General features: G+C 44.3%; 1 protein-coding gene across 15 annotated transcripts in view; it reads right to left on the bottom strand.

The window, feature by feature from the left end:
* Window positions 1-25,629, bottom strand: part of PCBP3 (poly(rC) binding protein 3) — a 307,825-nt gene that overhangs the window by 122,815 nt on the left and 159,381 nt on the right. For all 15 annotated transcript variants that reach the window (XR_011274715.1, XR_011274714.1, XM_069616057.1 and 12 more), the window contains 2 exons: window positions 11,910-12,054; window positions 10,131-10,154 (listed from right to left, as the gene is read on the bottom strand). Coding sequence is in view for 13 of the 15 variants with exons in the window: in XM_069616057.1 (XP_069472158.1) it covers window positions 10,131-10,154; window positions 11,910-12,054 (169 nt within the window). In the remaining 2 variants the exon portion in view is untranslated. The remainder of the gene's footprint in view (window positions 1-10,130; window positions 10,155-11,909; window positions 12,055-25,629) is intronic.

A 25,629-nucleotide genomic window follows, 5' to 3' on the forward strand; every position in this document is an offset into this window, starting at 1 on the left:
ACTTACAGAATAGATATCTCAAATTCACCAGTAACATTAGCAATGAACTAATACATTATTTAGACATTTGTATTTATCATGAACAAGGTGTATTACTGATTAAACCTTTTACTAAGGAAACAGATAGGAATGCACTACTACATTACAATAGCCACCATGCGCAACACGTCAAGAACAATTTACCCTTTGGGCAATTTTTGCGGCTGAAGAAGAACAGCAGTACTAATGCCTCGTATGAAGATGGGGCTAATGTGCTTATTGACAAATTGGTAGACAGAGGATATCCTTCTTCTTTGGTCAAGAAGGCGGCTAAGAGAGCTTTTAATAACAACCGAGAAGCCCTTTTGGACCAACAAATACGTAGAGATGCGGAAATTAGAGAGACCCCGCTAGTATTTGTGAATACATTTAGTAACCTTTCATACAAAATCAAGGGCATTATTCAGAGGAATTGGAAGAAAATTATGACTAAAGAAATGAGAAGTCCCATTATAGCTTTTAAGAAAAGCACTACTGTGCGTGAGCTAGTTATGAGGAATGATGTTAAGACTAAGAAGAGAGGAGGTCAACAGACAAATTTGTGGGGCCTTTCGCCAGTCCAGGGTCATTATCCGTGTGGTAATTGTACCATGTGCCAGCAAACAAGGAAGACTACATCAGTTGATTTAGGTTTAGGGAAAATATGGCAAATGACAGAACACACAAATTGTGAAACAAGCAATGTCATTTATTTAATTAAATGTCCATGTCAACTTATGTACATTGGAAAGACAAATAGAAAATGTAAAACAAGGATGATCGAGCATAGAAGCTGCATTAGGAATAGAGTTGAACAAGCACCAATGGTAAAACATTTTATTGAAAAGAAACATACTAGTAACGAATTCGAATGGGTGATTCTGAAACAAGTTAAACGGGAGTCACAATCACTGATCAATGGAAAGTTATTACAGTTGGAACAAAAACTTATTTTCTCATCTAGAAGCCATCTCCATGGTTTAAATGAAGGCGTGGAGTGGCATAATACTTAGACAGCTGTCTATGACTCGGTCTTCCTTTCTTTCCTTTGGGTTTTTTGAACTTTGAATCTCGATTGATGTAATTGTGAGATCATGTGGATCGCCGAATATATGCACATATTGGAGATTATGATATATGAGAAATAGGTACAGAAAGTATGTAATACATGTAGAAAATCTACCTTTTCTCAGAACATATGGAGGATTGTGCCACAATGTTTCGAAGCGAGTCTATGCTTTTTCGAATTGAAATGTATTGGGAATAGAAATGGTTACCTGCGGCTCACATTTATTGTGGGGTTTTTGTTCAAGATGAAATTGCAGACATGGGGATATGTGGCGGCCAGATATGCAGTAGCATGGTAGATAAATAGGCGACCGGGGACTTCATTTCCCAGCTGCAGGCACACGCACGTATTTCGCGGGGCGTGGTGACGTCATCGCTACGCGACGCGCGTTCACCGACCCGCGAGGGACGTGATGACGTCATTACGTTGCCCGCGGTGACATGCGCGAGACCTATATTGCTCCCGGAGTTGTTTGCCGGTTGTTGTTTTTTGAACAAGTCGATGCTAAATTAAGAGCAGGATATTAGGAGATTACCAAGCCTGCGCTTTTGTACCAAGGGAAAGAGTGTGTAAAGCGCTGGTGACAGCACACTGGAGAGGGCAAACAGGATTTTATTGAAGACATCCAGCCCCAGTGGGAGTCATCAGTAAGTAATGGATGGTTTACCTATACAAGATATGTAGGAGATCTGTATTATGTGGGAATTAAACTGAAGTTCTGTGTGCTTCGGTGTTGATGTCTTTCAGGTATACATAGCTGGAAGGGTAGATGAAGCTTTTTGAACCAAGTGAAACGTTTCAGCGTTGATGGAGTGATCCCGGGTGGCATAACTAAAACTATATGGTAAGATGCCTCCTTGCAATAAATAAGGGCTGATGAGCTCAAAGGTATGGGTAATAAGAGTTTAACACGGGTATATTTTGTGCACTAGGACAGAAGATATAGGAATACAGGCATGAAGTCCTCAATCAACGGGATATTTGTCTAAATTGAACCAATTGAGGTTGAGAAGAAGACTCTGGGATAGAGAACCCCCGAGTTAGGAAGGTATGTTATTAATTACATTCTCTTCACCCTTATGGGGATAAGGGTTATAAAGTTAGCATAACTATGTGAAAAGTGAGAGTGATACAGTGCCCCATTTTTTGTATTAACAGGGTTTACAGACTTTTAACAAGAAGATAGAACTTTGGAAATGTGGTTTCATCTTGAATAAGATCTACACAAGACACACACCCCTGAAGAATGTCCCACATGTTTGTGATAGAGGGACAGAAACTTGTACAAGTTGGGTTTTTGGGAAACTAAGAACTGAATTAGTTCAAAAGTTTATCTTTGAAGTAAGGGGACTCAGTGTGATTGGGTCATACGAGTCTACCAAAAGATCAATTTTGAGATCTGATTCGATTGAAGCTGAATTACTTGTGTGGTTTTAGAAATTGTTTGTTTTATGTGACATGATTATTTTTATGATGAATTTTTTATCTCAAAATGAATTTTGTATGATTAATAAAATTTGTATTTACGGTTAATTTTGTCTAAAAACATATTTTTGAGACAGGGTACCCGTGTAAGTGGTGGCATATCTTTCCTTTTTTAGGAAAAAACGTTAAACTTCTTTTTGTAGATATTAGATTTTACTCCACGGAGTAAGAGGTTTATTAATCCCCAAACTGTGGTTCTCCACTGTCTTGAGAATAGAGTTGTTCTTTCTAGAGCCTTCTTCAACCTACCTGAGTGGGGGAGGTCTTGATGGGTCCTTTGTCTTTGACAGGCTTGCCTTGGAAAGTCCGCCAAGACTTTCTGAATGCTTAAAAGGACAAGAAGTGTGGGAGGTGAAAGAAACTCCCCTGGTCTTTGTCCCGCAGCATGCCTGCCAGAAACCAGTTTGGAAGGCTGGCTGTCCCCATTAGACAGCCACCCCCGAGTTTGAATGGATGCATGTCTGGTGATTGTTAGCCTCAGCCAGTTTTCCTGCATAAAAGGCGGAAGGGTCCTTGAACATGAACTCATAGTCGACCACTGGACTGAAGATCCAAAGAGGAATTTGCAGAAGGACGTCCCCAGAAACTTTCAGCCACCGCCAGAACCGTTAAGTGACTGCTGCCGGGCGAACCCCAAATTCCAAGCGACAGGGACAATCTCCTGGAGATGACTTCCTTCCCTGCACTGGTGGGCCTAACAAGCCTCAAGACCACCTGCATTCGGCGCTGTTCCTCAAAGAGCTGCAACCTCCCGGGCGTGCAAACTCCTAATACCCTGGGACCTGTGCCATTTTGCAGTGCATCATCTTGTGGAGTGCGGTTTCTGCTGAAACCTTGTGGGCATCCTTATGAGCCTGCAGTGACTCTTTCTGCTTGTACGTTTCTTCAGTCAAGTGAAGAACCAAGAACCGGAGAGAAGTCTGCAGGACAACAAACGTCACTGTTCCAAAACCTGTGAAGAGCTCTAATGAGCAAGTGCCATGAATATCCACTGCTTGGCATGCCACTGCAAGAGTGTAACCATCTGATCCCTCCAAAGTTCCTTCTTCAGCCGCCAAGGCCAAGAAACCCGACTGGGTTCTGCTGTCGCTGTACCTTGGGGACCGTCCTGTGGCATTGTGTTCTTCATTAAAAAAGGTACTGTCCTGCTCCAAGGTACTTACCTGATGCTTGCTGCATTGTTATTTTGTCTCCTGGGGGCTGCATTCAATTGATCCTTGCACCCCTCAAGGGCCTGCTTAGAGTCCATTTGAAGTGGACAAACCTTTGGGCCCTATTCTTCCTTAGAACTTTGGATCTTGGGGCACTACTGTGTGGGAAATCCCAAATTCCCTTGCATTTGTGAAAACGTACCTGCAAACTTGAAAGGTGCATGCTGGGCCCTGCATTCTGGAAGATTGTACTCTTTAGCAGCCCTTGGCCACTGGTGCCTCAGCGTCCCTTCTAACTTTGTGACTTACACAAGATAGGGTTGGACTGCCTAAGTTAGGCTAAGCTAAAAGTACTATCTAACCAAGTTTGCCTCCCTGGTTCAGGTGTTTCACTGTATTTGCTGTGTTAGCTTGGTCTACTCTAACAAGTATTGCCTACTGTGAATATTGTAATTGTTTCTTCTCTTTTGACTTACTGTGACTGTGATTTACTGTGAATAGTACTTACTTGATTTACTTCTAAGTCTTGGTGTATATGTAATAAATCCCTATTAAGGCGATGAGCCCCGAGCCGGCAGGCCATTACCGCCTATGGTAAGGCCCTCAGTGCCAATAGTTAACGAAGCACCCGGGGGCATGGCATTACCAAATGCGGTAATGGCTCTCATGCAAGGGATTTATTGCCATTAGTACCCCTGCTCGTCAGACCGGGGTACTAATGATGTTTTTTTTTCGGTTGTGAGACGCATTTCGTTTCGCAGCCCAAAAGAAAAATTATTAAAAAATGGATGCTGCGGACTGGGAAACGTAGTCTGTTTTCCTGTTCTGCGGCGGCCATATTAAGCAAAGAAAATGGCTGCCATGGAAAGGGAGAAGGGGCTACGGGTATTCCTTTCTCCCTTTCCATGGCGGCCATTAAAGTAAATGAAAAAGAGGTAAACAAAAAAATGACCGCCATGGAAGGGGAGAAGGGACTACTCTCTTGCCTGATTTATCTCCAGCTCTTTGCTGAAGGTAAATCAGGCTACCCCACCGGCCAACTTATACTATGCTGGTCCAGAAATGTACTGGTAAATGGAATTACCGGCACATTCATTCCGGACAGGCAGAGATTTAGAGATTTTAAGTCTTGCGTGTAGGTGGTTTAGATGCATGGAAATAAAGGTCAGTGGGGAGAGGGGAGAGAGATAGGGAGAGTTGGGGAATTTAGGGGTTTTGATGCCCCTTCCATCACTGGGCTATACATAAAGGTTGTGCTTGCATTTTTCCATGCACATTGACTGGCCCAGTGTGCTTTTAACTAAAACAGACATCACCCCCAGCTCAGCTTGGAACAATATGTAATCAATTAGCAGATGAGATATTACCCATAGGTACCAAGTCTAGACAGAGAAACCGGGCAGCCGCCCACTTAGGTCTTTAGCAACAGAGGCAGGAACCTCACTTTGTCACGGGTCTGCCGCATGGCTAGGGAATATTAGTTCATCACTCCTTTGCCCTTCATTGCACTGTTGAATTCTATCCTTGTACTCTGTGCTTTCCCCGCCGCGCTTCAGTCTTGGTTGGGGGACCTCGGTCCAATCTGGTCTGGAGAGGGCTCTGCAGGGCCTGTCTTGAGGGAACATGTTCAATGGGGCTTTTTGTTATGAAGGGGTGGGTGTGCCTGCCTGCCTTGTCGGTCCCAACTTGTGGGATTGCTGATGGTGGTGATGCTGACACCGATTTAGATAACTTCGTAATTATGTTATTGCCTCTATGCTAGGGTGGACTGTTTTTGAGGACCCTCATGTTGGCGTCTGCTGATACCTGAGGAGGGGGTGTGAAATAAAGCAGTGTACTCTAATCTGTCTCCATGTTCGGGCAGGTCGAGCGGCTGGAGTGCAGGAGGTGGATGTTGCAGTAGAAGTGACGGATGGTCTTAGAATTGAGCAGTTCAACCGATGCTCGGTCACGGTTAGGCCTGTTTGTTTCTGTTCTCAAGGCTTTCGGCCAAGCCACTTCCGGTAGACCGTGGTGGTCATTTTGGAGACCGGGGTCGGGATGGGCTGCACCTGGGCTTTGGGTTTGCATTAGCCGTACATGTTGTCTTGGCAGGGGGATGGGGAACAGGTGTTTGTCCGGTTCTTGGGGCAGGCGGCAGATGGTGCCCAGAGCTCGAAGGATGCGAAACTGGTGAAGGTGATTTAGGGGGTACTCCTTCCTTCCACGTTGAATTTATTTCAAACCACTTACCGTAGAGGACAAAATGGTATGGACCCTTTGAGAAATGTGTCCCTTTATACAATTTCCTCTGGGTTGGACACGCAGCGGGAAAACCTCACATCACATCACATGGCCCTCACTGGGAGCAATGGTGCTATTGAGTAAAGGGGTGGTATGGTGATAACTCAGATAATCGATTTGGGAAAGGCTCTGGCTTTTACTATCAAGGATATTGCATGCCGGGCTTAACCAGAATTGTATATGGAGACTTATGGGTGTAAAGCAGATGGGTGAGGAGATAGTTTAGAGGATTGATTCTCAAGATTTTGTTCCACATTGGGCTTTGGGGACACCCGGAGTGCACAGAAGCAGGGGTTGACAGGCGATGGTGGTCTCTATGAGGATGGATGCAATGACTCTGAGCTATGAGAGCCTGTGGGGCCTGTGGGGAATATGGGGGGGGCTTGAGAGCTGCGTAACTCTCTCAGAGAGTATAGCAGTGGAGACCAGGGAGCTATCTGGGATGGGATCAGAGTACCATGGTGTTTGACCCAGGGGACATGGGGGTTGCATCTCTATGTATCCAGCAGGCCAAATGCAGGGAATGGAAATGGTTTGGGACTGGGCTGCCTTTCATAGTGTACAGAGTTGGTTGGGAATTGGAGGACTCAGTTCTACCTTTCAGGATATAGGATTTCCCCTGTACAGAGTGAATCATACCAGAGGTATCTATCAACTATTTCTCTGCCTTGCTTGCATGCAGCAACCTGTTTGGCAATCAATGGCTGGGCGGAAAGTGGTAAGTGTAGGAGAGGACACGGAGGTAGAGAAAGTGAGAGCAGGGTGAGGGAAAGAGAGAACTTCTCTATGCAGCCGCAGATTGATTACAAGGAGTTGAATGAGGACATTGAAGGCACCATTCAGTGAACAATGGGGGGCTTGGATTTTTGTCAGAGATAAAATAGGAGTGGGGAGTGTAAGGAACTTCCAGGAAAAGGGGGTTTGAACTTAAAGGGGCAGGAATCAGAAGAAAGAGGACTGGGCGTTCTGCCTTGCTTGAAGGTGATTACCTTATGCATGGGAGAGGGAGAGTTAGCTGAGTAGGATGGGTGCCCTCAGAGCCTGGGGCTTCATCAATGCCATGTTGGACTTATTGACAAGATGGGAGTGCTGGAGGGAGATCTTGCTGATGAACACCTCCATTGTTGTGTTGCGCTGGAGGAATGAGCATTATGGGGCCAGAAGAACTGAGGTTTGAGGGTCTGTGGGCTATAAGGGTGTGTAAGGTTAGGGGTGGTTGAGTGGCATCAGTTTGGCTTGAGACTTGCGGGCATAGTGGAAGTTAGGGACAGTTCATAAGGACCAATAAAAGGATTTGTTGCATTGCCTTTGGACTCAATATGGGCCTATCCTGCCTAGATGCAGAGCGCAAGACAAAGAATGGAAAGAGGCTTGGAGTGGACAACAGTTTTGCAGCTGGTGTTAGATGTTACAAGAATTTAGGGGGACAAGGTTAAGCTTGTGGCTCTGATTACGAGAGAATCTCATACCTCGGTGTGCCAGGCTTTAATACTTTCGGAAACAAGTCTGCTTAGCTAACGCACCTAAAGCATCCCGTGCTACCCTTTCATTTGTAAAACTACATTCACCATTCACACAGTCTATTCGAGATGTCCAAGCCTGGAAGCCTCCCATATTACTTCTCAAAGCGTATCCCTGGGAACAATCTAAAGATATTCCTGGTAGAAAGCCAACACAATCTAATTGAGTGGCTCAACCACTTCCTGATCCTATCACACAACCACTCACTAAATGTTATGATCAACCCATTTATCCTTTGAAGATGCTTCACATAGTTGAATATTTCAAAACACACTTCGACTACACCTCATTTCTTCAATCAAGACTTAAGGCCCACTTCAACAGATCCACACACACCAAAGATATCACAATCTTGACTTTTCCCCTTCTAGAACCCCCCAGGCTGTTGCTCTTATGCCCGCTTGCCCATCTTCTTGCATTCTACATGTTTCTTTTTCCTTTGCGGATCAAGGTCTAGATGCCCCCCACCCCAGGTGGGGTCACAAGATGGCAACTTCCGGAGGAGCAAGGTGCTTTGATACTACTACAGTGATGATTTGGCACAGTATTAAAGCCTTTTAACATAACACACACACAGAGCTACCTGGGTATTTTCAAGTCCCGTATGTTCCTGGACAGGCTCAACCTTTCTTCCTTCCGAGGTCGATACATTGGGTACCAAAAACGTGGAAAGTATAAGACCTAATATCACAGCACTTCGGAGTGTGAAGATTCCGACATGAAGCTACATATGAAATAGAACTGTAGGGGATGTGTCATTGAGAGGTCACAGCAGTAGGCATGTGTAAGGTTGTTAGAGGTTATCCTTTAAGAGGTATGATGGGCCTCATTGCACGGATGGCGGTAAGGGTTTATCGGTACAGGTATTTTACCGGTACCGGTAAATCATTACCGCCTTACTACGGGGTCCCTTTGCGGGTTGGGGAATTTAACGCCTGCTTTTTGCAGGCGTTAAAAACCAACCCGCAAAGGGACCAGGGAGCTAATTACGGTACCGCAATTTGCGGTGCCGTAATTAGCACCTTCCCCATTCCCATAGAGCCCTATGGGGCAAAAATGGGAATGGGGAAGGGCAACGGGAGAAGGGGGAATTACCGCCCCACCAACCTTGGAATAGGGCGGTAATTCCCCTTTCCACCAAGGCGGTGCCGGTATTTTACCGGCATGGACCAAAGTGCTAATAGCACCTTGGTCCACCGCCATCCGTGTAATGAGGCCCAAGGAGTCCTTCAATCAGGCAAACCACAGCAAAAGGCTGTGTTCTTGCTCTCAGCCCCTCTTGAACTCATTAACCAGATGACAGTAAGTCAGGGGCTGACACCAGTTTTCCCACAGTCCTGTTTTATCCCAATTTGAGAATAGTTTACATTGTGGGAACACATCATAAGGTCTAGGAATTGATCATTTTTCATCCGTAGGGTGGTCTGTTGATGCTTCTCGATAGCCATGAAAGTATTAAACAAAAGGTGTGGCACACAAGACCTGCAAATCACAACTTGTGGAAAGCCAGATACGATAGGAGACAGGCAGCGGAGTAACTTTGCTGAAAATGTTGGAGGGGGACATGCCATCTAAATGAAAGGAGACCCTGCCAAATGAGCGGGACAAAATGGTGTGCCACAAAGGTGGAGGGGGACAAACACCCTTGCCCCCCCACTAAAATTACTCTCATGAGACAGGCCATTTGCTTCATGATGCTCCAGTATGAGCAAGTATTGGAAATACTCCTGCAGATTTAGTATGCTCCGCCCATGAGGGAGTCAGTCCAAGGGTATTTTCTGGGAGTGTGCCAAGGATTCAGCCCATCAACACAAATGCAGTGGCAGCTTTCCCATGTTAGTCATATTTGAGCTCGAAGACACGCGTGTTGGAGATGCGTTTTCAGACCCACATGCTGAAGGTCATGGGGCGTGTGAGAATCCATTATAAATGCCTCCCGCACATGTTAGTTGTGACAGGCATTTACACTTTTCAACGAAAATAGCAGAAAAGTGAAGCGCAAAAACAATTCCACCTGTATTTTGCTCTTAACTTTGCCACACGTGGTGGAAAAGTTGGAAATTGTACCGAGGGGAGCTTTTGGATTTACGTGGTCCCTTCCAGGCAATTTGAGATCAAAATGAAATGGACGCCTATTTCTTGTAATACCGTATTGTCTATTGACACGTTGCCTGGCCCCTGATACCCTGCCAACAACACACATTGACCAGTCTACATACTTGGTGTTAACCTTCATTTTCTGTCTCAGATTCATTAGGGGCTTTCGTTAATAATGGGGCTGGTATCAGAGCTCCGGTGAAGCAGGAGGCCGAAACCTTTGTCTGCATGCCACTACGCTGTATCCCACACCACAAGTCCAACCCCCTCACTCCCGCGTTTCCGCCTCCCTACCTTGGTCGCGACTGTAACACTTCATGCACTTGCACTAGGAGAAGTGCTGTCAGGCCTAGTATGCTAGTTCTCTGTTCAGATCATTCAGAAACTTCAAGGCCTAAGAATGACTACTGTATTCCCTTGTTCCATTCCCGCCTTAAAGAGCTTTGAAGCACCCCACCTGTGTATAAGCGCTGTATAACTAAACAACCACAATTACAATTACTCACCTTTCCAATGATGCTCCCAACTTCCTGTTGAGAAAGAACGACACATCAGAGTTAAGTCAAGAATACAGACCTTTTTATTTCCCGTCCCCTAATGCCCCGTCACCCACCATCACACACACCCCTAAACCAAATCAGAACAATTCTAGGAACTGCCTTCCCCCACATGACATTGAGCTGATATCAAAGTAAATAGCACTGAAAACATATTCCGTAGCTCCAGGTCTGATCCAGCATCTGTGCTTTTGCCCCTGAAGACTACAGGAGATTTCAACCTCAAGACCTATTCAGTTCTCTGTCGCTATAGTTTCAGTGTCACAATATTTAAGACCTGCTCCCCACTCCCAACTCCTGAGTCCATGCTTTTTTGCAACAATTGCATTCTGCAAATAAAGAGATCTTCTCCACAACCACACCTGTCGGGCACGCGCCATGGCAATGTTGGGCGCTGGAAGAGACAGTTGTTTCTGGGTTTTTTTAGGATACTTGAATTTGTCATTGTTGTTGTTCACCCCAATGGGTGTAATGTCACACAAGCAACGTCGACTGGGAGAATTCTCTTAGCTTGGGATGTTTCATCTGTAGGCCTTATTCTGAGTGAGGCGGAAAGAATCTGCATGACTCCCCGCGTGATCGGTATTTTGATCCGCACAAAGAAGCATGGGTCGGACCGACTTTGCCACCCAAATTAGCATCTCCAAAAACAGCAATCAGAGTCCATCGGAATCAATAGTAGTGACCACTAGTATTGATCTCGGATATCAGTAGGGGAATTATCTTTTTCCAGGCGGAATTACTTCCACCCAATCATAGGGACTGCCAGCCGAGATCCACGTCTCTAGTTATTATGGCATCAGACCCTTAAGGATACATTTTACAGTGGCTTATTTGAAATCAGGAAGACACATATAATTTGATTTGGTAATCCAGCTTTTGCAGGTATATTTTATATTCTAACTGTGGTTGTAATTGCCACTGTAAAATATTCCAGCTCTTTGGGATGTCTTTTAAGCTTAGATATTGCATCTTTGAGGAGGGCTGAGAATTTGATAGGGGCTATGTACTCGTGTTTTTGTGGGGGTGACTTATGATTTGCTTCTTCGTCTATAGGGGGTGTCTTAGAGTACAGTCTTTCAGCTCAGAAAATACCTTTTGTAGTACAGCATTACTGCCTTGACATGTCTCTTAGGGTATTGTATTGCAATGGAAGGATATCTCTTAAGAGCCAGGGCTCTAGTTTTGGGAGTGTTTCTGTGTCTCTTAGAATCCAGGACTCCAGTTCTGTGGATATGTCTTTGGATGCAAGACTCCAGTTCTGGGAGGTATCTTTCATAGTGAGGTATGCCACCTCATGAGGATGCCCCGATTCCAGTGTTGGAAGGTGGTGTTCACAGTGAGGTATACCACCTCAAGAGGATGCCCCGACTCCAGTTTGGGAAGGTGGTGTTCACAGTAAGGTATACCACCTCAAGATGATGCTCGACTTCAGTTCTGGAAGATGTCGTTCACAGTGAGGTATGCCACCTCAGGAGCATGTCTCCTTTAATGGGGTACACCACTGTAGGAGCATCTCTTATGGATTGGTGCTCCATCTCGGGGGATGACTCTTTGGGAATTGGTCCACCGTTGAGGTATGCCTCTTATGGAATAACTGTCTAGCTCGGGAGGGTTTTCCTCCTGAAAGATTTCAATGTCACCCAGCAGTTCATCGAGCTTCTCGGAATGATGATTTGCCTGAAAGTCCTTAGGCTGCCATTACATCCCCAACCCACCCCCACTTACCTTTCCATGCATGAGCAAGCGAATGGTTAGGGTCACATTCAGACCACCTTCTGAAACCTTTGGCTCCATTCTTGAGAAAGGATAGCAATGAGGGCGTGCTGACCAGCAACTGTTAAATCCAGACACGGGAGAAGGAAGGAAGCACCTGTGGAGAAAAGAGGTTGCCATGTTATTTATTTATTTATTTATTTATTTGTCATTTGTATAGCGCACCAAGCCCAGAGGCATATAGGTGCTTTTCTTATGTCAATGGCTTCAGACAAACGTAGAACAAGCGCATAACAAGAGCACTCCAGCAACACAAACACATATAATTGCACCAACATAGGGGACTCCAGTGCCAGCTGTTCTGACCAACATCTTCCAATCCCCAAATGAGGGCAAGAGCCTTGGGTGCTGCAGGGTGTGTGTATGCCTGTGCCAGAGGATCCCATCGCACCCTCCTTGAAATACATTGGATTGCATGTTGAGGTAATATCTACTCAGTGTACAGTAAGTGCGCCTCCGGCTCATACACTAACATGCCATTTGGTTTAAGGTTATAGCAAAAAGTCTACAAAAGTTGCGGGCATTTTGAACACGAATTCGCAACTACAGGCTGAAATTCTGAAGATAGTACATTTAAATAAAATAAATAATAGGAAGAAGAAAGGTCACCCGGAGGCCTTTAGCCTATGTGCCAGCTCACATAAAGGGCAGTTATGAATATTGATGCACTCCATGTAGAGCAGTGGGCTCATCAATATTAATTGCGCTCTTTCACATAATTTGTGTGGGTTATTAGGTGGACACACATACCCTTGATCGTGGTGTGCTAGCCCACCTCTGCCTCATCACACTGTCTAAGGGCAGCAACCTCTGTTCCAGTGCTGTGTTACCAGAGCCACTTTGCACCTACCCTAAGGTTTGCTGTAGACCTACACCTCCGGACATTTCCATGGTGTGGGGGTGGCATTCATAGGGTGCAGGTGGCTCTTCTGAGCATCTGGTAAGAAGTGGTAACCAAGGGAGAGCTGATACACCCACCGTCTGTGAGGACGGTTCTTCGTAGCAAAATCAGTGTGGTGATGGCCATATAGCTTGCCAGTGGTTGCATACAGCAGGTACCAAGAAGACCAAGAGGCAGTGGAGTGGTGCAGTCTTTAAAGACAATGGGGGTAGAAATGCAACCACTGGCACACTGACAAATCACAGGAAGTCCTTCCCATGCTTCGGGGGATCATTGTGAGCGCACTTCTTACACTTGCACCCAGCAGCGCAGATGGCTCCTGGGTCCAGAGAGGCTGACCTTAGACCTCTGGAAGACCGAGAAGGCTGTATCACCAAATGCACGGGCATCACCTCCAGTCATCTGTGTGGGGAGAATGAAACCCCACATGAGGAGCTGGCACATTTGTAAAACACAAGAATACGTTGCAGCGGGGTTCAATGACGCAAACGGACTTCAACGTTTGACAGAGCAGGAGGAGCGAAGGATAGTGGCATAAGAGAGCATAGAGTAAAGCAGAAGGAGACAGGCTTTCAGTCACCTCTTGTGGAGGGGATCTATGTTCCAATGTGCCCAGTGGCAAAAAGAGGGAGGCCTAAAGAGAAAGTGGCCTCATATGGACAGATATCTGAAGATTCATCACTTCATCACCCCCACAGGCACTGCCACGTGGATCAAATATCCTAATATACACGAAATCCCCCACCTCCTCACCTACGTCTCCACAAAATCTCTAATTTCCACAGTAGTCCTTAGTCGCCTTCAGTACTGCTCAAGTCACCTCCTAGGCCACCCTCGGTACTCCTTGGCTTTCTGTGGCAAAATACTGAACTTTGCCACAAGCACTATCTGCTCCACTCATATCCCACCTCGCCGCACCGCCTACATGGTGGATATCTATCCACTCACCATTGGTTCCTCTTCTTTCCTTCAAATGTATTTTCTGGCTTGCCCATCGCAACTTGGCTTCATCCGCCTTTTGCCACTCACCTCTTCACACCTTTTGAACTGTCAGCCACCTCGGTCTATCTGTCCATCACCACGTCCGTGCAATTCCATGCTTCTGCTCCATCTCCTTCCTTGCACCACCTCCACACCCGCCGACATTAAAAACATCATCAATAAAGTTGGCGTTCAAGCTACTCCTACTCTACCTTAAGGGAGTACAGACTCCCTCTCTCAACATTAGCCACCCAAGCCCATGCTCCCCAGGACTACTGTACCTACTGTCAACTTCTTGTCAATATCCCTGCCCATAGGTCTGACTATGTGTCTACAGATAGGGCAGGAAATGTCACCTTGACGCGGATCACAAAATAAAGATATGTACTGTTTTGTGATGAAGATGATGGTTTGCTTTGCTTTACTTTGATGGATTAATGGAATCTGAAAAAAGTTATAAGATATTTATTTATCTATTTATGTATTTGCATTTGTATAGCGCACTTACAGCCCAGAGGCATCGAGGCGCTGTTACAAGAAGTTTCATTTTAAGTGGTTCACAGGCGACCGTAAGGTCTCTTGGTTACAGGTACATTAGTATACATGCAAATGTGCAGTCAATATTACAACATTGAGCATTTGAGAGTATTCAGACAAAAACGCTTGGTTTTGAGTGCTTTGGGGAATGCAGGGTGGAACTCAATGGTTCTTAGGTGCGTGGGAAGGGCATTCCAAAGGGAGGCGGCCATAGGAGGAAAACTAGATCCTCCAGCATGGATCCTATTAGTCTTGGGCGTGTGACTCGTGTTGCAGTACCCCTTCCTAAGAGGTCTTGTGGCGGTGTGTTTAACAATTCTTTTGACAAGGTATGGGGTGCAAGATCATGGAGGCATTTGTGTGCGAGGGAGAGGGTTTTGAATACAATTCTCTCCTTGACAGGGAGCCAATGAGCCTGCCTTCTGATTTCAGAGATGTGATCTTTCTTAGAAGTACCAGTGGCTGCCCGGAGGGCGTTGTTTTGAACCAGTTGGAGTTTGGCCAGGTTTTTGCAAGAGGTCCCTATGAGGAGAGAGTTGCAATAATCAAGCCTGGATCAAATCATTGCCCTAGCAATGGTGGCAATTCTGTCGTGATAGAAACAGTCTGGCTGCATTAAGAATTTTGGAATAATAGGCCGCCGAGGAGGCAGTGGCAGTCACCTGTCTGTCCATGGAAAGATCTGAGTCTAGGCAAACTCCAAGTGTATTGACGTTGTAGGATATCTTGATGGGAATATTATCAATAGTGAAGGAAGTGTATTGCTGATCAAGGTTACCCGGTGTTGTGGGTGAACCGATAAGCAGGAGTTCAGTTTTTTCACTATTGAGGCATAGCCAGTTGTCCGCCATCCAGGATTGGATAGTGGAGTAGATAGAGGTGAGAGTGGTCATATCTGCCTCATAGTCACCAGTAAGTGGGATTAGCACCTGTGTGTCATCCGAATAGTTAGTATACAAGATGCCCATGGAGTCAAGGATGCTGAAAAGAGGCCTTGTGAAGAGGTTGTATAGCGTGGGTGCTATGCAAGATCGTTTTGGAACTCCGCATTTGATGTGGCTGGGAGTGGCACAGGCAGAATCTGAGTAGACTTTCATGGCCCTCTCTTGGAGAAAGGAAGTGATACAATCACACGCTTTTGGGGAGAAATTGGCCGCAGTTGCGAGATGGTGACAGAGAGTGTTGTGATCAACCAAGTTGAATGCAGCAGATAAATCAAAGAGCAAAAGGAACGCAGGTTTGACTGTGTCTCTGATATGCTATGAAAGAGTTCACATACTCACTCCAGGAGGAACGACAAAGCTGACATCACGGGTATCCAGATCAGCAGCCAAATTACAGGAGTTCATGTATGACATTGAGTATGTTGCAGGTTTGCAAAATAAACAGACTAGTTGTTCCAGACTCCCCATAATGCACATGAGCAATATGGAACGGAATACTCATGACAGTGCAGTAGCCAGAGTGCAAGACGCGGTGGCATATCAGCCTGTATCTCTGCATGAGAATGGAAATAATACACCAGCGAAGAGATCACATATTGCAACTCATCAAAGCATACACCAAACCTGAGTGGTCTTCAGAAAAGAATCTTGAGCAAGGACTGCGATCCTCCTGTAGACTAGCTTCAGAAATGACAGAGGAAGACAGCCTACTACAAAGGAACGCCAAACTTATTCCACCCACATCCTTGAGTAGAATGCCGCTAACCTTGCCACATGAAGGTCACTTGGGCATCATACTATCTAAATACCAGTTGTGCAAAAGTTACAGGTGTTCAGGCATGGACACAGACATGGAATGTCATGTCTCTGCATATACCAACTGCCATGAAAGCGACAAATGCCCTGTTGCACACATCCCAACCATGGTAGCTATTGAATGGAGCAGTACCACATAGGAAGATGTGGGCATCAATTTCATAGGCCCAGATGAGTACCTGCATCCAGACCTACGATTCACATTAGTACTCGCAGACTATGCATACAAGTGGGTTGAAGCTCGCTTCCTTCATGCTTTGATCATAGCAACCACCGTAGCCACACATTTGTACTCGGTTTGGGAGCGTGAATTGTTTTTTCTCCATGGGGTAAGCATTTTTGACTTTGTGCGGTTTTCTCTCTTTCATCTGTGATTTTTATCTCCATTTCTTCAGTGCACAAACACCCTTTCCCAGGCCTGCCTCTCCTCCTCCCCTCCCTTATTACAGGGGATTGGGCATGCTAGAACATGTGACCAGAATGAGGTCGAAGCTCTGAGACCCCCTCCCTGTGTCCCTGAGCTTCCAGGCTCATTTGCACTCGGTTTGTGAGTGCAAACACTATTTCCTTGGGATAAGCATTTCTGCTTTGTGGGGTTTTCTCTCTTTCTCTGTGATTTTTATTGTCATTTCTTTGGTGCACAAGCACTATTTCCCAGGCCCGCATCTCCCCCTGCCTGCCCTGTTTGCAGTGGATTGGTCCATGCCAGAGCACGTGACTGGAATTCCCATACTTCAGTGGCGCTTCCATCGCAGCCTTGCCTGGGCAGCCGGCAAAAAGCCACAAGGCAAAGGGCAGCTTGTTGGGCAACTCCCAACCACTGTTTGCCTTGTTCACCCAGGGTGCCTCAGCCAATTCCCCAAAACTGTCTGCAGCAACCTTGACGTATGCACCGGCACTGTTGCACAAAGTGCGGGTGCATCCATCCTCCCCATTCCCATTGAGTCCATGACAACCTAACCGTACTGGTGGATTTCAATATCTGGTTTGAAAGAAAAAACAGAACCACAGCAAACTCACTCAATGCACTCCTGAAAACACTTGACTTCAAACAAATAGTAAATGGATCCTCCCACAACTCCAGACACACCTTGGATGCAATCTCCTGCAGAGAAGGGCTCTGTACATCCGCCCCACCAACACCAATGCTGTGGAGTGATCATTACTTAATACCATTCTACATCAGACTCCAAAACCGCGTACAACCTGGAAACGCAATAGTACACGACACTAGGAAATTAAACTGCAAGATTCTTGACTTGGAGTCCCTAACAAATCTGCTGGAATTGACACAAACAAACACCACTCAGCTGAACAGAATGACCCCAGACCCCAGAATGACCCAGATCACTGAGGCCCTAGATCAAGGTTGTTCATCTCTGGGCCTCGATGGCAGAAATCCTGACGTGTTTTTGGGATATCCCGCATTAATATTCATGAGGAGAAACATGCATGCATTTAGAATCATTGTATGCAAATTCTTCTCATGAATATTAATGAGGGGTATCCTGAAAACCTGCCATGGATCCGGCCCTGGATGATTGGAGTTGGGCAACCCTGCCCTAGACCAACTAGCACCACCAAAACCTTTCAAAGCCACAGCAAAAAAAGCTGGTATCAAGGTGGTTAATGGAAGAGAGAATCAAAATAAATGCAAAATGGAACATTACAACTAATCGGACAAAATAAAATATCAAAGACAACTCAGATTATACAAATTGACAGTTTCAAAAGGAAAAAAGTATACTACTCTACAAGAACCAATCAGCAACCAACCCACAAAAAGAACTCATCAGAATCATCAAAGAGATTAAAAAACCTTTATCCTGCAACAAAGGTGCCATTCCAGCAAAAGCTCAATTTGACAACATCACCAACCACCTTAGATCAAAAATTGAAACAATCCAACAGATCATCGACACAAACCAAGCAAATATAAACACAACCACTGAATCGTGGATAACTGGCAATACACCAACCACAGCAAGACTTGCCCACTTTTGAACCAAAAGACGAAGAAACTTTCTCCACACTTATAAAGGACACCATCCATGCAGGATCTCCAAACAACCTTTACCCTGCAGACATATAAAAAGAAATCCTAAAGCACAGCACCTCTGAATTACACTTCCATCATCTAATGAACCTATCCTTAAACTCAGGATTAGTACCAAAGTCATTCGAATCAGCATGCATCAAGCCACTGATAAAAAAGGAAACAGAAAGTGCGGAGGATCCCAGCAACTACAGACCCATATCCAACCTGCCCTACCCGGCGAAGATATTGGAGAACCATGTATACCAAATCCTACTTAACTACGTAGAAAGAAATGGAATACTCAACCACTCGCAGACCGATGAGAGGAATGGAATTGGCACTAATATCCACAATGGACGACCTAAACATGAATGCAGATGACAGCACTCAATTCACTCTCATACTATTGGACATCTCAGTGGCATTTTGACACAATCAGCCACTCAACACTAATAAAAAGACTACCAGAATGCAGTATAAAATACACGGCTTAAAAATTGCTAAAATACTTCCTCCAGAAGGCTCCAGCCTCTCCCTCCTCCTTTACAACGTCTACATGTCCCCCTTCATGAAAATCATTCAAACAACTAGGCAGACAGCACTCAAATGATCATGAAGTTAGCCATGACCCAAGAACCAAACCATACCCTCAACAACTGTTTGTCAGGCATATACAGCTGGATGACAGCGAACAACCTCAAACTGAACCCGGTCAAGACAGAAAGAAGGATCTCACCCCCAGAGGCCAACAGAGCCAACTCGCAAGTGGACTGGCGCCAGGCATGGGAACCCAACCAGACTTCAAATGTGATAAACAACCTAGAAATTCTCATGGACAAAGGACTATCTCTGGAACCCAAGTCAATGCTATCACAAAGAAGTGCCTCTACCGATTGAGACTAGTCTTGGGGATGCTTGCGTACCTCTCCTTTCCGCATAGAACACTTACAATCATATCTCTGATATTCTCAAGAATCGACTATGCAAACAGCCTCTACTTTGGAATGCTGAAAGGCTCACCAAAAAACGTCAACGCATCCAGAACACTGCAGCAAGTATACTCCTGAGATTAAACAGAAGAGACCACATCACACCAGCCCAGAGAAGCCTGCATTGGCTCCCCATAAACAAAAAACACATTAAATTCAAGGTCCCCTGCATTCCCCACAAATCACTGCACAGACACGGAGACACACTTCTCTAGACCAAGATCAGCTGCTATCAACTGGGAAGAGAATTAAGATCAAGCAATGAACTCCAAATTTAGATGAAATCCTACGAAAAAATGGAAATTCAGAGGAACTGCATTCTCACACCTAATTGCTAACGCATGGACACAATGTCAAAGGAAATTAGAACCACAGAAAACCACCTCACCTTCAACTGCCAATGACCAGCACAAAGGGACAACTAGCAGAGAAACCAATGAAGACCAAAAGAAACACCCTAAACCCCCTGCCTGGCCTCCCCTCCTAGCCATATGTCACACTTAGATAGACATGCAGAGAATAGCCAGGTCCCACTCTAGACAGTACTGCAAAAGAAATGCGCAACATGTTAGGGAATCAGGCACTTGGAAGGTACCACTGATTTACAACTGGACGAGCTCTGAGGACACACTTGGAAGAATTTTGTGAGTAACATTTCCACCCTACTCCTGCTCCTTCTACATAACAGACAAACATGATACACGCCAAAATCACTAACCAAAATACACATAACAACACACAAAACACGAACCAACTCCACGTATCCTGCATACACCATACGACAATGACACTGGACACCCCCTACGGATTCAAGCCAGTGCACATGATTACACTAACAGCCAGGCCACACATGACACACACACCGAACATAAACACAGTATATAGCTGAGGCACTGAGTATTACCCTTACGGATACAACAAGCCGGCTCTCTCAACCAACTCACACGCAAGACAAAACACACAGATGCCAGTTCCTCCTTGTTCTGAAACTATCCTGTCACTCTAACCTCACCATCCCCCCCACCCTCTTTTCTTGCAGAGCCACGTGAGTGTATGGAGACCGCCCCTGCGGTGCTAGTGGTGCACAGTATAAGACAACATAGCATAACAGACGTCAGTTTCTCCAAACATCACAGAAGAGCACAACCTCTATCCTATCCCTCTTCCCGCAGTAACCGGCCCTCTCCCTCTATGTTACAGAGCCACGTGAGAGCCTGGAGACCATGCCCATAGCACCGGTGCATTGTACAATTCAACGTAACATAACATAACATAACACTGACTGATGCTTTCCGAAGAGGAGGATGCCCATACATCATTGTACTTGAAAACAGCGTTCAATTCAGCTCAAGAAACACTGTCCCTTTCTTGCAGAGGAACAGAATCCACCATCTTAAAGAAACATTGTACCTCCCACTGAGAAAAAGTCAGGGAGAAAGAGCCAACAGACTGCTGAAAGGTACCAACCCCCGACCCCTTGGATAGTACTCAGAGAGTCTGTCCTGTCTAGTAATGAACTGTAATGTGTAAATGTGGGCCACATTTTAATTGTTCCTGGATGGATTTTATGGCACAGTCCAACCCTGGTTAGTTGCCAGGGGCATCTTCATTGATTACATGTCATAATGCAAAAATCAATGCTTTTTGAAGGGTGAACCATTGTCTTGGAGCTTGGAGCCTGGGTTTACTGGTAGGACGCATGCATGCTCAAGCCACCAAATTGACCTGAAACTTCTGAAAGTGATAGTTTGGGCTGTGCACTGAGTGGAAAATGTTAGAAGTTTTAACTTTTAATTCTTTTTAACTGTTATAAAATATTGTTGTATCTTTCTTTCTATTACAAAAAAACTTCGAGAGACCAGCACAGTTCTTTATCCCAACCCGGCATTGCTAGTTCCCAGAAGCCTATTCATCCATCACAACTTTGACTGCCATGTTTTGATGCAAAGAGCTATGCTTTCTGATGAGGGCTTACGTCTCTGAGATCAGAGCATGGGGTGAGCACTTGCAAAGCTGCAATTTCAAGTCCCCTTGTTAGCATGAAAACGCTCAAACTGGTAGATGAAGTTTTCCGATTGTGAAAAATGGGTACAAATTCTAATGTTTATTACTGCCATCAAAATATTGTTTTATCTCTATCTCCATTACAAATGACTCACCGTGATAGTGCAGAACCTTTTATTTATCCCAATCGGCACTGCAAGCTCCCAGATGCATGCTCATCCATTAAACCTTTGACCACCACGTCATAGTGCAAAAAACTATACTACACCGACCGCCATGTCATAGTGCACAAAGGTCTGCTTTTGGAAGGGAGCTGTAGTGGGTCAGAGGTTAGAGCCATGGTTTAACAAGTGCAAGTGCCCTTTTTTGGCATGAAAATACTCAAACTTGTAAGTAGAGTTATGCACTAGGCAGATATCTGTAAAATTTTGAATGTTTTTTTATTGCTACAAAAATATTGTTTTATCATTGTTTCCATTACAAGTGGCTGCGAGATGAGCACATTAGTGTGTCCCAACCGACATTGCTAGTTCCCAGATGAATATTCGTCCATCGCACCTTCGGCCGCCATGTCATAATGCAAAAAGCAATTCACTCTCAAGTGGCATCCCATGGCCAAGAGTTTAGAGTATGAGTTCACAAACGGCAAACATGCAGGTTCTACCCATTGGTATAAACATGCTCACACTGGTGGGCTGTGTGTTGGGATAAAATAGGCAATGTTTTTACTGTTATGAAAATACTGCTTTATCTTTATTTCCATTACAAATGGTTCGGAGAGATAGACCAGCACCTTTGTTTATCCCAACCTGCCTGGCTAATTAGCAGATACCTCTTTATCCATTACACCTTTGACCGCCATGTCATAATGCAAAAAGCCATGACTTTTGACAGACGACCCAGAGGCTCATGGATTTACTAAAAGCAAAGTCGCATTTTCAAATCCCCTTCATATCACAAAAATATTCAAACTAATTGGTTGACCTGAATGCTTGAAAGGAAGATTTTTAACAATTTCTGCTTTTATAAAAATATCATTGTATGTTTAATTCCATTTCAAATGGCTTAGAGAGATGGACCAGCACCTTTGTTTATTCTAACCAGCTTCGCCAGTTCCCAGATGCATCTTCATCCATGGAGATAACCCCAGTGGCACACATGTTAGAGAATGTGTTTACTGATTGCAAGATTACAAATTCAGGTCAACTCATTGGCAAGAAAATACTCTAACTGGTAGGTTGACCTGTACGTTTGGAGGAAATAGGTAAAACGTTTAATTCATTGTTTTATCTTTAGTTACATTGCAAACGGCTTAGAGAGATGGAACAGCACCTTTGTTTATCCCAACCGGCTACTTCCCAGATGCATCTTTATCCATTACACCTTTGACCTCCATATCATAATGCAAAAAGTGATAGTGTCAGAGAAGCGGCTCAGAGGCTACTGCATGGGTTTACAAATGGCAAAGTTGCAGGTTCAATGTATCTCTTTGGCATGAAAACTCTCGAAGGGGTAGGATGAGCTGTGCATTGGGAGGAAATAAGCCAAATGTATGTTTCTCCTATAAAAATATAATTTTTTCTTTGTTTCCATTACTAATGTCTCAGAGAGAGAGAAAGAGCATCAATTTTGTTTGTCCCGACCGGCATTGCTGGTTCCCAGATGCACCTTCATCCATTACACCTTTGGCCCGTTTCATAATGCAAAAAGCAATGCAACCCGAGGGTATCCCCTTTGACCCAGAGGTTAGTGCACAAGTTTACTGATGGCAAAGTTGTAGGATCAAGTCACCTCATTATTGTGAAAAAACTCAAACTGGTAAACTGAGTGGTGTTTTCTAATGAAATATTAACTTTTAAAAAAATATTGTTTTATCTTTATTCTTGTTAGAAATGTTGCCGATAGAGTGAGACACCAGGACCTTTTTTTTTTCATCTTAACCAGAATTGCTAGTTGCCAGATGCATTTTCTTCCATCACTCCTTTGACCACCATGTCATATTGCAAAAAGCAAAACCCTCTGAAGAGAAACTGTGTGACCCAGAGGTGCGAGCATAGGTTTACAAAAAGCAAAGCTCATGTCACCTCCTTGGCACAGAAATGCATAACATTATAGGTTAACCTGGGTGTTGGAATGACATGTGTAATGTTCTTCTACTGGTATGAACATATTCATTTATCTTTATTTTCCTTCCCAGTGGCTCAGAGAGATACACCAGCACCTTTGTTTTTTCCCAGCCGGCACTGCTAGATCCCAGGTGCATCGTCACCCATTTCTTCTTTGACCACTGCGTCATAATGCAAAAAGCAATACTTTTGGAAACAGCTCAGTGGCGGTGACTAGGAGGCTAGTGTGTTAGTTTCTCAGGGTAACATTGCAAGTTCAAGACCTCTAACGTGCATGAAAGTACCAACACTATTATAGGAAGATAGTAGTCTTGGGTAATGTTTGAGAATTCTTTATTTGGAGATTAAAGTAGCATTTAGTGGAAGGTCCACTAAAGGCTACTTTAATCTCCAAATAAAGAATTCTCAAACATTACCCAAGACTACTATCTTCCTATGAGAACTCCTCAGTTTTGGTCTATGACTGACATCAAAATATTCGTGGCGCATTCAAAGTGTAAGCTCACCAAATCCTTTTACAATTTAAACAACGGAGTAGACGGTCTCTTTGTCTCCGTAGACGCGTACCTAGGTCGCGAGGTATAACTCCTTAAGGTGTCAACCAAAAAGTCCCTCAACAATAAAATATACCAACATTATTAGGTTGCCCAAAGTGTTGGGGGGAAATCAGATGAATAGTTCATGTTTTATACCTGCCATAAAAATATGTTTTTATGTTTATTTCAATTACAAACGGCTCAGAGACACTGACCAGCGCCTATGTTTATCGCAATCGGCATTCCTACTTACCAGATTCATCTTTATCCATTGCCTCTTTGACTGACATGTCATAATGCAAAAAGCTATGTTTTCTGAGATGTGACTTAAACTGGTAAGTGGAGTTGTGTATTGGGTTGAAGTAGGTAAAATGGTAATTTTACTACTACAAAATGTTCCTTTATCTTTATGTCAATTACAAATGTCTCAGCGGGGGAGACCAGTGCCTTTGTTTATCCCTGTTGCCATTGCTAGTTCCCAGATTCATGTACTTCCATTAGACCTTTGGCCACCATGTCATAATGCAAAAAGCTATACTGCCTGAAGGGAGTCCTAGTGGCTGAGAGGTTAGAGCATGGCTTTTTACCAATGGCAATGTTGCAGGTTTAAGTCCATTTGTTGGCATGAAAATACTTAAACTGGTATGTTGAGAGAAAATAAGTATAATTCTTAATAATTTTGTAACTGTTATAACATTTCCTTTATCTTTATTTCCATTACAAATGGTTTAGAGAGATAGACCGGCACCTAAGTTCACAGCACCAGCAATTCTAGTGACCAGATGCATCTTCATCCTTTACACCTTTGACTGCCATGTAATAAAGCAAAAACGTGTCATTTTTTAAGGGAGGCTCAGCGATTAGAGTGTGAGTTTACCACTGGTAAGGTTTTTAAAAAAATATATATTTATTGGATATTTGTAAGGTGCCTATACAACAAACTGCTAGGTTGAGTTGTGAATTGGGCGGAAATAGGTGATACTTTAAATATTTGTTAACTCTTATAAAAATATTGTTCTATCTTTTTGCCATCACAACTGGCTCAGAGAGATAGGCCAGCACCTTTGTTTATACCAACCGGCATTGCTATTTCCCAGATGTATCTTCATCCATTACACTTTAACCACAGTGTAATAATGCAAAAAGGTATGCTTTCTGAAGGGCGACTCAGTGGGTAGACCATAGGCTTACCAATGGCAGGGTTGCAGGTTCCAGTCTCCTCATTGGCATGTACATGCTCAAACTTGTTGGTTCGCTTTTGTGTTTGGATGACATAGGTAGCATTGTGTACTGTTATAACACACGTTCTTTTATTTTAACTACACATTGATCAACGATATAGACCAGTACCTTTGTGTACCCCAACCATACTGCTAGCTCCCAGATTCATTCAGTGACTCAGAGGTTAGAGCATAAAGGCCTGGACTGGCCCACAGGAAAATGCCTGAAATGGGCCAGTTATTTTGTTGTTGACAGAATGGACCACTCTATTGGCTAGAGTGGGACAGTTTCATAAATTACGTCACTAGGTTTAACCAATGTTATTAAGTAAATACATTTTGAAATTGTGAAGTTGACCAAGAGCATTTTTTGATGATGGATAACAGAAGATGTTGAAATTAAAAATGTGTTGTTTCAAAGGAATTCTCGCAAGAATTAAATAATTAAATAAAATGTTCCTTTCTTTTGATTGAAATGTGTCTGAATATTTTAGGAAGCACCATTGGCAATCAAAAATCCTCATTCAGGTGCTTTTGTCAAAAATGAACTACATCAATTTTGAAATACGTTTAACTCGTG

Source organism: Ambystoma mexicanum, chromosome 9 (assembly GCF_040938575.1).
Source record: "Ambystoma mexicanum isolate Mex_15411 chromosome 9, UKY_AmexF1_1, whole genome shotgun sequence".
Lineage (NCBI taxonomy): Eukaryota > Metazoa > Chordata > Amphibia > Caudata > Ambystomatidae > Ambystoma > Ambystoma mexicanum.